At 38.8% G+C, this 15,591-nt stretch overlaps 1 protein-coding gene across 1 annotated transcript; it reads left to right on the top strand.

Annotated features, from left to right (window-relative positions):
* Nucleotides 1-11,137: 11,137 nt before the first annotated feature.
* Nucleotides 11,138-14,571, top strand: S1P (membrane-bound transcription factor site-1 protease). The gene is made up of 4 exons (XM_018099453.2): nucleotides 11,138-11,407; nucleotides 11,470-12,009; nucleotides 12,205-13,057; nucleotides 13,820-14,571. The coding sequence occupies exons 1-4, from the start codon at nucleotides 11,201-11,203 to the stop codon at nucleotides 14,569-14,571; spliced, it is 2,352 nt and encodes a 783-aa protein (XP_017954942.1). The 5' UTR covers nucleotides 11,138-11,200.
* Nucleotides 14,572-15,591: the final 1,020 nt, after the last annotated feature.

The following is a 15,591-nucleotide window of genomic DNA, read 5'->3' as shown; positions in this document are numbered from 1 at the left end:
CGAAAATTAAACACCGTCGCACGTCCATTATCCAATTGCATCCAATCGCCGTGGCTTATCAGGTTGTACCGCGATCCGGAGTTACATACGACCATAATGTCCGAACCGGATATTTCGATTTCCTTGCCGAGCATGCTATATCCCGTTCATCATAGTTTTGCTCCACATTTAACCTCACTTTTTATACCCTGAACCCATTGAAAATGGGAAATCAGGGTATAATGGTTTTGTTAAAAGTATGTAACAGGCAGAAGGAGGCGTGGCAGTCTCCACGAGCTGAGTCGATATAGCCCTGTCCGTCCGTCTATCTGTCGGTCCGTCCGTCGGTCTGAGGGGTCTGCGATGATTCCTTCTGCCAGTTACATACTCTTCACAAAACCATTATACCCTGATATCCCATTTATAACAAGTAAGAAGGCTCTAGTCGAGACTGCTCCACTATGAAATCCTCTGAACCCTACAACTGAATAATTAGCACACACGCACACACACACACACACATACAGGCGTCTGCGTTTGGGCTGCGCTGCAGTGTTGGCAATATTATGAGAACTTATTTCTTGAATAATTTAATTTCTAGACATACGATCGTAATGAAACTTTCAGAACGTAATCATAATGTTTAAATACATGTGTATACCGAAGCACAAGTCTCTATTATTTGATATACGATTTACAAAGATGAGGGTGAGAGGTGGATTTAGGGGTGGGGGTAAATTTTGACAAAAACTGAAATTCTATAAAATGCATCTTAATATACATTTTAAATTTGGAGATAGACGGACAGATGGACAGACGGACAGACAGACAGTCGGACAGGGCCCTCAGCTTGTCGCCCTGATCAAGAATATACTATATACTTTGTGGGGTCTTCCACGCCTCCTTCTGCCTTTTACATACAAGTTAACACCAGTCAATGCATAGCACTTCCTCTTCTCCCCTACCACCAACTTGGCGCCTCTGCTTCCCAACATGTCTCGGCAGCGGCAGCGGCCGTTGCCACTCTGCTGCTGCGACGTCGACGTCGACCTGGAAAACGAAAAGGAATAGAAGCCGCCGCCTGACGAAGGGCAGTCGGTAGCTGGCAGTTGAGCTCGATGGGACTATAATTTTAATAACAACAAATACTAACAATTCATTGCGATATTATAACGATTTAAATCGAACTATTCTGAATTTGTTTTTCTTTTGGTTTATCCGAATCTGGAAAACTAAATCACGATAAATATAACCTTTGGACGTGACCGCCACTAGAGTAACAAGGCGTCACGATCGTTAGCTGGCGCCCGAGCAGGGACCACTTTGTTTAAAAAATTGTGCGGATAAAAAAATATAAATATAGTGCCACGAGTATTCCCTAAATAAAAAATACAAAATTAAATAATACGTGAAATTTTGTTCAGTTGTTGCGCGCAACGATCAAATATAAGTGACTAAAAATAAAAAATACGTAAATAAAAAATTGAAATAATTTAATTTAATTTAATATAATTTAATATGTAGTGATACGTGAGTTTTGAAGAATTTGTTTTTAAACTAATTCGTCGGTATTGCGCGAGTTACATATGTCGATGTTCCTCCCAAAAGCAGACGCGTTTTACCTTGTAAGCAAGTACTCGAATATAATAATAATTAATTAATTAAATATGATACGATACAACGCAATAAGAAAAAATGTCACTCAATAATACAGGAAACTTTGTGCTCAAGAATAAAGGGAATTTGTGCGTGTTCTAATATAAGAGAAAAGTCTGTGAAAAATGTGTACGTAATCTCTATGCTAAGAGATGCGAGGGTTCGACTCCCTTCGCAGACCAAATCAAGAAATAAAGAGTTGAAAAAGCCGACGGCAAATTGATGTGTGATGTCGGGGTTCGACTCCATATCGTACGGTGATATTCAATTTGAATTATTAAAAATGTTATATAAAATCATGCAGCTAAGGTCGGTGGCTAAAAAATAATGGTGGGCAGTGCATGTCAGGGGTCCGACTCCCCGCCACCCGACCTGAAACCCCGCTGATAATTTGCGCTTTTGCTAACTGCGCTGTAAGCAGCGACTGCGCTTGGGCTGCGCTGCAGTGTGGGCAATAGTATGACAATTTATTTGATGAATAACTTCTTTGGTAGACATACAATCTTAATGAAATTTTCAGAGCGTAATCATATGTACAATGTGTGTACATTCCATAGCACAAGTCTCTAGTACTTGAAATACTGTGTGTACATTTCAAAGCACAAGTCTCTAGTACGTTTTTTACAAATTGGTGGCGAAGGGGGCGTGGTATCCAAAATCTGTTGATTACAAAATGTTTGTATTCATCATATGTATATAAACAGTAGAAGTCTCCACGTCTAATAGTATCCCAATGAGGCTCAAAAAAATAAATCAAATTTCCATTTATTCTCGATAAAAAACTTTTCGGATGAGTTATCGAAAAAATAAAGACAACTCGGATGAGTTATCGGAAAAATAAAGACAACTCGTACTGCGTATGGTGCACACGAGTATGCATGCTCGCATTTCAGCTCTCTAGCTCTTATATCTTCTGAGATCTCGGCGTTCATACGGACAGACGGACGGACGGACAGGGTTATATCGACTCAGCTCGTCGTGCTGATCAAGACTAAATATATTTTATGGGGTCTGCGATGATTCCTTCTGCCTGTTACATATTTTTTCACAAAAACATTATACCCTGATTTCCCATTTTCAATGGGATCTATCTCCAACATCTTTAAAGTTAGACTCTCCAACTTTGAAATGTATATTGAAATGCACTTCATACAAATTCGGTTTTTGGTCAAATTTACCCCCCACTCCTATATCCACCCCCTCACCCTCATATTTGTATTTCAAGTACTAGAGACGTATGCTTTCGAATGCACATACATATGAACATTATGATAACGTTCTGAAAGTTTCACGTCTAGAAATTAGATTATTCAACAAATAAATTCTCAAAATATTGCCAACACTGCAGCGCAACCCAAGCGCAATCGCCTGTATATGTGCGTGTGTGTGTGCTTGTGTTTGTTTGTATGCGTGTGTGTGTGTGTTTTTTATGTTAGTTTTTATAACAACTTTTACAAAATGAGTTTAGGAGTTTGCGGGACGACCGTAAAGCATTGCTTCGCAAGCATTTTACACACCCTTGGCTTGGGACAGCTCGTCTTCGCTTGATTCTGCGAAGTTCCACCATGATTGTGGTCGCGAAAGTGCTGGTAAGTTTCCAAGCTGCCTCTGATTCAAACATCACGTTGACCATGTTGTCCGCTCTAATGGACAACGCCTCTCCTCTAGGAAGCGTCCACATTCGAATAAGACGTGGTTGGCGTCCTCCACCAGACCTCGTCCATTCATCGGTTTCATCGTGGCCAAAGCGCTTCAAGTAGCTCCGAAAGCATCCATGTCCCGGTAGAATCTGTGAAAGATAAAAATTAACTTTTCCGTGTTTGCGGGTTATCCATGGCTCAAGCTCAGGGATAAGAGTATGTATCCAACGTCCTTTAGTTGAGCTGTTCCACCTTCTTTGCCATCGTGCAATGCTGTTCGCTCTGATATCGTTGTGTGTATTCCGTACCACGGCTTCGGCGACTAAGTCCTCCAGAGGCATGGCTATGACTAGCGGCGCGTCATCAGAGACTGTTCTGAAAGAGCAGCAGACTTTAATTGCGCTCAGTCATTAGATGGCGCAAATGCCCTCGGCTTTGCAATCACTCTTGGATGACTGACCTTATGACGCTCATTAGAAGGAGACGTCGTTGCTGTTTTGGTCCCCGCGCCCTCTTTGACGCAATGGTGACGCTGCCGATCTTTATATTGGCAGTTTCCACTCTTTTGAGACTGCTAATTAGGACGACTTCGGTTTTGTGTGCCGCTGTGTGATATTTCATAGGAGAGGCCCCTGCACTGAGCCTTGGGGTACTCCAGCTGACACTGAATGAGTTTGGGGACTCTCACTCGTGTTGTATACCAGTGTTCTTCCCCTGAAGTAACTCTTCATTATCTTTTTTAGATATTTAGGGATATTATATTGTGATAGCGCAACCAGTATCATATCCCAACTAGCTGTGTTGAAGGTATTCTTTACATCCAGGGTCGCGATGATGCAGTATTGCTTCGTTCCGTGCCTCCATCTGATGCCTTGGATGGCGGAAGTTGCCAGGCCAACAATTTTTCTAGCACATCAGTTTTTAGCTGGGCCTTCCGGAAATTAAATTGATTAGGTGAAAGGCCTCCGGCGCTAGCAATAGCACCTTTCCCATGGTGTCTAAGAGGCAGATTGGTCTATACAACGATGGCTCTTCCGGTGGTTTGTCAGCCTTGGGTAGAAATACCAGGTTCTGTGTTTTCCACTTTGCAGGGAACGTCTCCTGAATTAAACATTCATTGTATAATTCGGCAAACGTACTAGGCTAGGCGAGGGATAGCTTTAGCGCACAATTTGGGATCCCGTCCGGCCCTGGAGCTGAGTTAGTTCTAAGACCTCTGAGAGCTACTAAGATTTCTTCGTTGAGCTCTGTTCAGCAGCCTCGGACAAAGGGGCATGAATGGAGCTCGATCGTTCTGGAAAGAGAGTTTCTACGATTGATGTAAGCTCCAAGCGATCCGTAGGCTGTACCTGTCCACCTGGGTATAGTCTTTTAACTACTATCTTATATGCCCTGCCCCAATGGTCATATTCGGCTGAGTCACACAACTCTAAGAAGCATTCTCTTTTACTTGTCCGAATGGCCTTCTTCAACTCTTTTCTAGCTGCCTGGTAAGCTTAAAATACGTAGACCTACTGTGAGCACGTTGCATTTCTCGCCTGGATGCATTTGCGTCGAATGTCACCTATTTGTACATTCCACCTAGGGACACGATATCGAATGCAAAGTATCGATCATGTACTCATAAGGAGTATCAAAAGAAAAACTTCGTACTCATAAAAATATCGAGACAAAGGCATCGATGTTGCGAGGAATCGGGTATTTATATTTGGATGAAATATTTATTAAATCTGAAATATATTTAATGTTTTTTTGGGTAAAAAGTAAAAGTTAAAAGTACATTTTCAATTCCTAGTACAATGCACACATGTTATATATTCCATTCCTCCTCCGCACAATTGCCTAAAAAAATAAGTTTGTCAAGCCTTTGTAGATGAACTTGTTGATGGCTGCGGCTCAGTTTCATGACTTATGACTGATGAACTTATTAAATTAAGATCTCTTGTAACAGTTGTTTGTTTTTTTTTTTTCAGTTTCTTTTGCACTAAAATACATAGAGCATAACATAATTTGTTTAATTTAAATATAGATTTATGACAATATTTTTTAAAACTTTTTTTGATGACTCAACTAGCGGAGTCTCAAATTACGCGCAAATTTACTGGCGAGCTTCCCCCGTATTTTTTTAATCGATATGGCTCTAGAGATACTTGATAAGTATAAATATCGAAACCAAAAGATAGAGTACAGAATATCAGTATCGTCACCCCAATGTACCCAATACCAGAAATATCGATACTTTTTTCGTGTCGTGGAATTTCCACCAATACATAGGCTCCTGTTGTCGCGGGAACTGTTTGCGACGTAACATGCTCCTATTGCAGGAACTCTGAACTTGGGCTACCATTTGGCATACTCTGACCTCAGCATTACCAATCGTGCCCAGAGACTGAATAGCCTCTGAAAAGAGACTGAATAGCCTCAAAAGTATCCAGCCGATACGATTCTCTCCACAAAGTTGACGCCCTGGCAGGTGGCTCACCTATTGTGAACAGAAGTGCCGTATGATCGCAGCCCGTATAGTTATCGCGATGGCTCCATGTTGCTTCCCGAAAGAAGGATGAAGTGACAAAAGTAATGTTAATTATAGATCCGTATCCAGTCCGACTGAAATCGTGGCCAGTGTTGAGCAGTGCAACATCTAGTGTTGCGACGATCTCCAGTAGGTAGGGCCTCTGGCATTTGTTGTGTGGCTGCCCCATTCTAACGCCCATGAGCTAAAATCTCCTGTTATAATAGCCTTCCGACCCCTAGCATCCTCGGCAAGCTCGTCTAGCACCGTTGTGAATTCACTGAGCTGCATGCTGGGAGCCATAGCGGCCACGTACGCACCCATTGAATGACTTGACACGTCCGAAAGTACATTCGTACATACATACCAACACAGCTTTGCCATTGGCGTCTGTTGCCAATGTTCTATGGCAGGCGGACCTACAGTGATGAGGCTCACTGAGAAAGGCTACGTCTATACATTTTTCTCTTATGGTCCGCTCTAGAAGATCTTGACACAGTGGCTTCAGTTAAGTTGAAGAAACCTTAACATTTCATTTTACGTGCAGCTTCACGGTAGGATGGGCACTTGAAGCTGCCTGTTGAGTGATCCGTCTGCTTTTCACCTTTCCGGACGCAGAGGCTACATTTCGGTGGCTTGGTGCATGCTCTCTCCACACCTGAAACAGGCGCCTTTTATGTCACAGTTGCTGACGCAGTTGGCACTTGAAACAGCGTTTAGGCTGATCCACGGCTTGGAAGAGCAACCGTAGCTCTTTGCTGTCGACCAAAAGCTGATCGAAATGATTTGATATCGTCAATTGGGAGTGAGCTATCCTTCAACTCTACCCTAATTGCCTCCAAGATCTCCTCTTTGCTCGCTAGCTCATCTAAATCATGAATCTCAATTTGAGCCAATTCGGTAAGTGTCTTAACTACCGCTCGGTTGCCCAAGGCCTTGCCTACAGCTTCGTGCAGAGCCTCAGCGCTATGCTCCGGCGTCCTACTCATTTGCAACAAAAGGTCCCCCTTAGCTGTCTTCGTAATGCCTTGAACGTAGCCGATTTCGAGAGTAATCTCTGAAGTTCATAGAGTTCTCAGTAGAGTGTACGGTCGTTTTCGTTTTCTGCTCCGCTAATTTGCCTGATTTTTTAAATTAATCATTGTTATTAAATTGTTCACACAACTGCGGTCGGTTTGTTTAAATATTCCTGTGCAAGGTTTGATCCGTGGTTTGCTGTGTTTCTTTTAAAATTGCTTTTTAATCTTGTTGAAGTTTGGTGCAGCGTCGTATTTAGTTTGCACTTTGCTATTTTTTTTTCTATTTTCTGACGCTCTACCTGTCTTTACTCTTTACACGTTAGTTAGTGTTAGTGTGAGCTCTCTCGATTTCGGTCGTCGTGCTGTGCAAATAACTCTCTGTGTTTCTTTCGTTACACTCTGTAATGGCTGTTTTGTTGTTGACTATCTCTCTCAACATAATCTTTCGTTCTGTTGTTGGACTCGCTCTGTCAACATATTTTTTTCTCTTTGTTTTTATTTCTGCTGCATTTCTTTAATTTCTACTTTGATCCCAATTGCCAATATGAGCTGCTCCAAAAAATTTTGTACGTTCAGGCAGGCAGTGGACTCCGCACAAGCGCAATTTGTCAATTGCTGGTTGTGCGATAATATGATGCATATTAAATGTGCAGGTCTCATTGGTCGTGGTTACAACAAGATTATGTCCACAGTAAAAATTGGTAGTGGGGGTGTACGCTGGTCTTGTCCGATTTGTTTAGAAAGACAGATCAATTTTTCTAAAATGTACAGCGCTGTAAGGGCTCAGTTTTTAAAACTGAAAAAGATTTCTAAGCAGTTATCCAGTGATATGGCTGCTGCTGAAGAAATACTAACCCAGTATAATTTCGAGAGTCCCCCTTCTCATTTGGAATCTTTATCGTTGTTGGTACCTCCCTCTGTACCAACACCGTCACCTAATTCGCTTGCCCCTCCCTCACCTTGCGCTTCAGTTTTGTCATCCGCTTCCAACTCGCTTGATCCTATATCACCTGTTCCTGAAGCTATTGGTTCTCCTGTTGAGGCTGCTATTGATACTCAGGTTTCTGTTAAAAAATTGGAATCTTCTCCAATTGTTATTCAAGCCATGAGTGTTAATAATTCAGCCACTCCCGGCATATCCTTATCAGTCGTCTCTCCTTAAAAACAAGTTTTCTTATCTAGGCTTTCATCTGATACGACCTGTGAGGCAGTATCTGCTTTTATAGCAAGCAAGACTTCGGCTAAGGTTTTTATATCGAAGTTTAGCTTCGAGCTCCCCGTGAAATTGCCTCTTTTAAGATAAACGTGCCGATAGAACATTTTAAAACCTTATGTGATCCAAACTTCTGGCCACCTCATGTGGTTGTTCATGAATTTAGACCTAAAAATCGTAACAGATCGACTCCTATTTCTGTACCAAAAAACTAAATTCTTTCTAATCTTCTTCTCAGCTGTCTCTGATTTATCAAAATGTACGCGGCTTGAATTCTAAACTTAAAAGTCTGTTCTTACACAGTTTTAGTGTACAATATGATATTATTGCATTTACTGAAACGTGGCTAAGTAATAATATTCATAATAGTGAAATCCTTTCAAGTAATTTCACTATTTATAGACTCGATCGTTTAATACGCAGAGGGGGTGGAGTGCTAATTGCAGTTAAATCCAGTATCCTCTCTGATGTGTTTACCTTTTCGTCCCTTCATGATGCGGAGATTTTAGGGGTTAAATTAACTCTCCATCGCGCTCACTGTTTATCACATGTTCTTATATCCCTCCCTCTTCTGATTTAGCATTTTATGAGCATGTGAATGATAGAGACTTGCTTCTTGTGTTGGGGGATTTTAACATTCCCAACACTTCTTGGACAGCAACTTGTAATACAAATTACTTTATTCCGACAATTGATCACTATCTTTTTGATGAATTGTTTAACCTGTCTCTGTTTCAGATTAACTCTATTTCTAATCACCTAAATCGCACACTTGATCTGGTGTTTACTAATCACGATTCGCTCTTTAATGTCGTGAGATCGACTCCTTTCTGTATACCTGAGGATATACATCACCCCACTTTAGAAGTATTATTAGCTGTTGACAATCACCTCAATTATACTCCTTTGCCTTCTAATCCAAGTCGTTGTTATCGTAAATACGATTTTGTTTTGCTTAATGAATTAATTAATTCAACAGACTGGTCTATTTTATATGAGTCGAATGATATTAATTTAGCAGCATCGTTTTTTTACTCTACCTTAAACTCTATTCTGGATGTATTCCATACTCCAGTGCAAATGGACATCATCACCTTCAAGATGACCTAAATTCATTTCAACTTTGGTGTGTGGCAAACCAGCTGGACTTAAATTGCTCAAAGTGTATGACAATGATTAATTGTTGATTATAAAATTAGCAATATTTCCTTACGACGCATCCACACAGTCAAAGATCTTGGTGTTTCCTTTGATTGTAAACTAAATTTTAATCTTCATATTTCTACCATTATTAATGAAGCCAAAAGTGTGCTTGGCTTTATTAAACGTTGGTCTAAGGAATTTAAAGATCTTTTTACCACCAAGCGTTTATTTGCTTCGCTTGTGCGTCCCATCTTAGAGTATTGCTCTGTTGTATGGTCTCCGCAGCATAAACTGCATCAGGATCGTATCGAATCGGTCCAAAAACAGTTTCTTCTCTTTGCCTTAAGGGATCTTCGATGGGACAGTAATTTACGGTTACCGTCTTATCATAGTAGGCTCCAACTTATTGATCTTCCATCGCTAACCAATCGCAGAACAATTTTAGGAATTGTTTTTCTGCATAAATTGCTTAGTGGTGATATTGATTGGTCCTCTTTATTGGGTCGTCTAAACTTTTCGGTTCCGTCCCGAACAACTAGACACTATCGTCCGCTTCATTTACCGGTGTGCACTAGGGATTATTCCTTGCACAGTGCGTTTCATGTTCTTAGTGTTAATTTTAATAAATATTATCAAGTTTTTTCCTTAGAGCTCTCTCTTCCTAAAATAAAAAGTTTGCTATTAGCTTATCTTAGGGAAATCAACCACAATGCCCAGGCATAAGCATTGGTATACATTTTCGTGTCAATGTTGTGTAGTGATTTCTCAATTCTATCCTATATTCTATTCTGTGTTCTTTTCTTTTTACTATTTCTTATTTTTTATTAACTTCTCTTGCAATTTTTTTTATACCTTCCTTTTTCTTTTTCTATACTAATTCTTGTATATTATATATATATATATATTTTTTTTTTATAATTTTTTTTTTACTTTTTTGATTTTAAGAATTATTTATTATTTTCTCGTGTTAGATATAGTTAATAAACCTACATTTAATATTTTTTTCTAAGTTTTCTTACTAACACTTCTTTTTATAGCATCATTAGTTTCACTGACCATATTTGGCTGTGAGACGTGGGCATAGCTGGGCGGACTGGCAAATAAAATACCCCCATCGGGTCGGTGTTACTATTGATATTATATCCTGTATTTTGTTTAGGCTTTTTTTTAACCTTAATTTGACTCTCGTTTTTGTCAATAGCTTTAAGAAATAAATAAATAAAGGCCCATCTGACAGTCATCCTACGATTCGAACCATACAAAATTTCAAGCTACTAAATTCAGAGACAATGATCCCGTGGCAAGCACAAGCCAATGTTCACGTATTTTGAACATACACACTTACAATATTCCACAGGTAGCAAGAGCTTCGGACACAGGCATACAAATACTCGGAATAAATGTAGCAAGGGAGAGTGTGTGCGTGCACGCTCGTCGCGAAATCATTTTTATTATGAGCACCAACGCTTTCATACCCTACTCGCAAATAGTAACGAAAACGCAAATATTTTGTACGAGCTTGGCAAACGGTTTGACAAGTTCGGTATACTCTTCACACAGAAGGGAAGGCATGGGTTCTTGCTGCGAAGAAATTTCAATTTGCGTGAGCTGCTGCTTGTGCTCACATGAATACACACATATACACATTTGAGAGAGCAAAGAGCATCGAGAGAGAGAGAGAGCAAGCATTGAGCATAGAGGGATCTTTTGTTCAACCGACCATCTGGGTCGAGCGCATGAAGCGGAATGATTGTGCTTTCGTATATTTTCGTAGCTCGAACCTAAAAGTGAAGAGCCGAGCGAATACGAAATTGATGGGCCCTAGAAAGCAGATTTTTCGGTGTTGAAAAACTTTGTACTACATGTGTAGTCTATGTGTTGTTTGGTCAGTGGTTAAACATAATAATAATATAATTAAATTGTATCCCATTGTCATTCTGCGCGCAACAAACAAGTTTTAGGCGCTACCTTGACAATCATATGTGAAACGTTGGGCTCAGAAATTATTGCTTGTTATTGCTTATAGTATTTCTCTTAAATGAGTGTATTAACATATGTATTTGTCGTAAATGCGGTTTTTGCCTCTTTTATAGCTGAATGCAGCATACAAGAAAATAATTTCTTCTCTAAATTACCTAAATTTCACGAGAAGAACGTTCCCAACGAATATATTGTGACCTACCATTCAAAATACTATACACAAGTTAGGAATTCATTTATTTCAAAGAGGCTAATAAAGGGAAATGTATGTAATATGCATTTTAAATCTATGACTTGCCAAAAAAAAAATACAGAACAAATTTTCAGGTATTAAAATGGTCAATTCTATCCCGTTATAATGAAGCTAGTCATTATCCAAGTGATTTCGACATTTTGGTTATAACGGATACAAATTACACTTCAATTGAACAAACACTGAACTTTATCAGAGCCCACCCCGCTGTTAAAGGAGTTTCTCGTCATCATTATGTCCAAAGACTTCTATCATACAATAACACATACAGCACCGTATACAATATTCGCAGTCCTCAAGGAGTTGCGCGAGATAAGCATGCGAAGTCTGGACAGCAGCAGCATGTGGCCGCCTCCTTATATGCGGACGTTCTTTGGAAACTTGGAATTACGGGGAAAGGTGTTAAAGTTGCAATTTTCGACACCGGCTTAACTGAAAATCATCCCCATTTTCGAAACGTCAAGGAGCGAACGAATTGGACAAATGAGAAATCTTCAGAAGACGGCGTGAGTCATGGGACATTCGTTGCAGGTGTAATAGCTTCTTCAAAGGAGTGCCTTGGATTAGCTCCAGATGCAGAGTTACATATATATAAAGTTTTCACAAATTCTCAGGTAAACACATCGAATGGCACAAGCCGAAAATTAGGCAGAAACTATGACTAGAAATCAGATTATGAATAGAGTCTAAAGAATCTACCATTGGATTTACATTTGGATTTGGAAAATATAATCTGATTCATAGTTATCTAATTCAGTTGCCCGACCTACATATTTATACTATAATATAACATTTATTTTTAATTTAAGGTATCTTATACTTCGTGGTTTTTAGATGCTTTTAATTATGCCATTTACAAGAAAGTGAACATTATTAATTTAAGCATTGGAGGACCGGATTTTATGGACTCCCCATTTGTCGATAAAGTTCTAGAACTATCAGCAAATAATATAATAATGATATCGGCTGCTGGAAATGATGGTCCCGTATACGGAACTCTAAATAACCCGGGTGACCAAAGCGATGTCATAGGCGTTGGAAGTATTAATTTTGACAATAAAATCGCCAGATTTAGTTCTAGAGGAATGACTACCTGGGAGCTTCCCGTTGGATATGGTAGAATAGGGTTAGACATTGTCACCTATGGCAGTCAAGTTGAGGGAAGTGACGTACACAGGGGATGCAGGAGATTATCAGGAACTTCAGTCTCATCGCCAGTTGTTGCAGGCGTCGCAGCTTTGCTCAGAAGTGGCGTTTCGCATAAAATAGAATTAGTCAATCCGTCATCCTTGAAACAAGTGCTTGTTGAAGGTGCTGAAAGGCTGGCGAATTATAATATTTTTGAGCAAGGTCAAGGGAAACTAAATTTGTTAAAAAGTATGCAGTTGCTACTATCCTACAAGCCGAAAATTAGTCTTATCCCATCTTCGATCGATTTTACATCAAGTTATATGTGGCCTTACAGCAGCCAACCACTGTTTTATGGAAGCACTGCTGCGATTGTAAACGTTACAATTCTTAATGGCATATCTGTAACTGGTAAAATTATTGATCAACCGAGATGGGTACCAGATCCTCATAATTTTGGTCGATACCTTAACATTTCTACATCTTTTTCAAGTACGCTTTGGCCGTGGACCGGATGGATGTCAGTTTATATTGGTAAGAGAGTAAAAAGACTTCTCTAGTCTAGACTGCAGGATATACCCTGAACAACACATGTACACACACACATACGCACACATTTCCATCCTGTTGGACAAATAACATTGCCCTCATATTATATCGTTTTTATACCCTAAACTCATTGAAAATGGGGAATCAGGGTATAGTGGTTTTGTTAAAATGTATGTAACAGGCAGAAGGAGGCGTGGCCATAAAGTATATATAGCACCGACCGTCTGTCCGTATGTTTGAATGTGCCAATCTCAGAAGATATAGGAGATTTTCTTGAAATGTCCGTATCTACAGCGCGGATATCAGTTTACCTCTTAAAATCGACAACTCTTTAGGTTATTTTTTATCGATTAAAGTCAATTAAAATAAGATTTTTAGTTATATCTCCAATATCTTTAGAGCTATATTCGCCAAACTTGATATGTAAATTCATATATATTATAGAATTTTAATGATACAAGCGCAATCTAAAAGTTTCATGAAGTACATCTACAAGAAAAGTAATTTAACTCTTAGGCCACCATAGAAAGACCACACTCCCCATGCGTGCTTATACGTGCGTGCCTACACGTGTCTATGTTTTTTTTCTTGATATTGATACATATATCAGTTTCTCGAAGATTTCAGGGGATTTTGTAGTCCGGCAGTTTCGACTAGAGATTTCTTATTTATTTACAATCAATGATTATTTATCTCCGTAGCACAATGGTGTGCTTTATAAAATAAAGTATTTTTTGTATTTTCCAGTTGTTAATAGTGAAGCACATAACTATGAAGGTATAGCTAAAGGACGTATAATATTATTGATAGATAGTTTTCCAATTGGCACAAATTCGACTCTACGAAAGCAAGTAGAGTTCCACCTGACGATAAGAATTACACCAAAGCCACCCCGGCACAAGAGAATTTTGTGGGATCAATTTCATAGTCTAAGATATCCACCGGGGTATATACCTAGAGACAATTTAAAGATTAAAACTGATCCGCTCGATTGGAGGGCAGATCACATTCATACAAATTTCCGAGACACCTATATACATTTGAGAAACTCTGGTTATTATATCGACGTGTTAAGAGAACCGTACACTTGCTTTAACCCCCATGAATATGGAGTTTTATTGATCGTCGACCCAGAAGAAGAATTTAATCACGAAGAGATCTCCTGCCTCGAAAAATATGTCTACGAAAATGGCTTAAATGTTATTATTTTTGCGGATTGGTATAATACCACGGTAATGAGACACATTAAATTTTTTGATGAGAACAGTAGACAATGGTGGATACCTGATACTGGTGGAGCTAATATTCCAGCCCTGAATGATCTTTTGAGACCTTTTAAAATATCGTTCGGCGATTTTGTTGGTGAGGGGCACTTCAAGTTGGGAGACCATTCTATGTATTATGCAAGTGGAACAACTCTTAAAACATTTCCAAATAATCAAGATAATGTAGTTATTGGAACTAATTTATACGATCAAGGCGCATCGGTAATAGCTTAAATTTAAAAATAAAATCATATTTATTAATTTTAACATTTCCACCCACATTTAAGATTATTACAAACGGAGGATCACAAAATATGTATGCAAAACAATTTTTACCTATAATGGGATTATTTCAAACTAATTCCAAAGATCGGTACCTTGATAAAACGACGATTCAAAGGAACCCTCCAGCTGATGAAAGCACTAAGGACTGGGATATTCCGTTTAATCATTCAATTTTAGAAAATCGAATTTTATTCAGTGAGACGCTCACAGGTCGTATTGCTGTCTATGGCGATTCCAATTGCTTAGATTCCTCGCACATGGAGAAAGCATGTTTCTGGCTTTTAACAACCATTTTAGATTTTGCAATGAATTCTCATAAATCAATGTTATTAGAAAATTTGAATCGAATTACAGAGTTTAATGAATTGAAGGAAACGGCCTTACCTATCAGAATACCCAGTAGTAATTTAAAAAAGTTTTCATTGGTGGTCAAAAATAAGAAAAAGCCAATATTGCAATGCGAAAAACTGGAATGGATAGTGGCAACAACGTTAGCAATCAGCCCAACCATAGAAATCGATGTCGATAAAATAGAAGGTATCCCATAAGTTCAAATATTTCATCATCTAAAATAACAACCTACTCTATTTCAGGAAATCAAAATAATATTATTGCTAACCTAAACACTGAGCTTGCCAAAATAACGTGGAATAATGATAAATATGTTTTTGACCAAATTGACCATAATATTAATATATCTGTTTTATTTATGATTACACTCAGCTTAACTGTTATGATTGTTTTTATATTATTTTTAAAAGGAAAAATAGGAGTTAATTCCTTTATATAAAATATATTGATGCAATATAAATATGCCTATTTTTTTATTTCGTTTTTGAAATTTTTATAAAACATTATAGATATATATCGTAAATCTGGAACAAATACTTACGGCAGAAGCAAAATATTAATGTACAGTCAACTACAAGACTTACACACCTTAATTTGTACATGTAGTTTAGTATGTGC

This window comes from Drosophila navojoa, chromosome 4 (genome assembly GCF_054131105.1).
Source record: "Drosophila navojoa isolate 15081-1374.11 chromosome 4, UAZ_NAV_1.0, whole genome shotgun sequence".
NCBI classification, from domain to species: Eukaryota; Metazoa; Arthropoda; class Insecta; order Diptera; family Drosophilidae; genus Drosophila; species Drosophila navojoa.
Note: the sequence above shows the minus strand (reverse complement) of the source record. Positions and strands in the feature narration are given on the sequence as shown.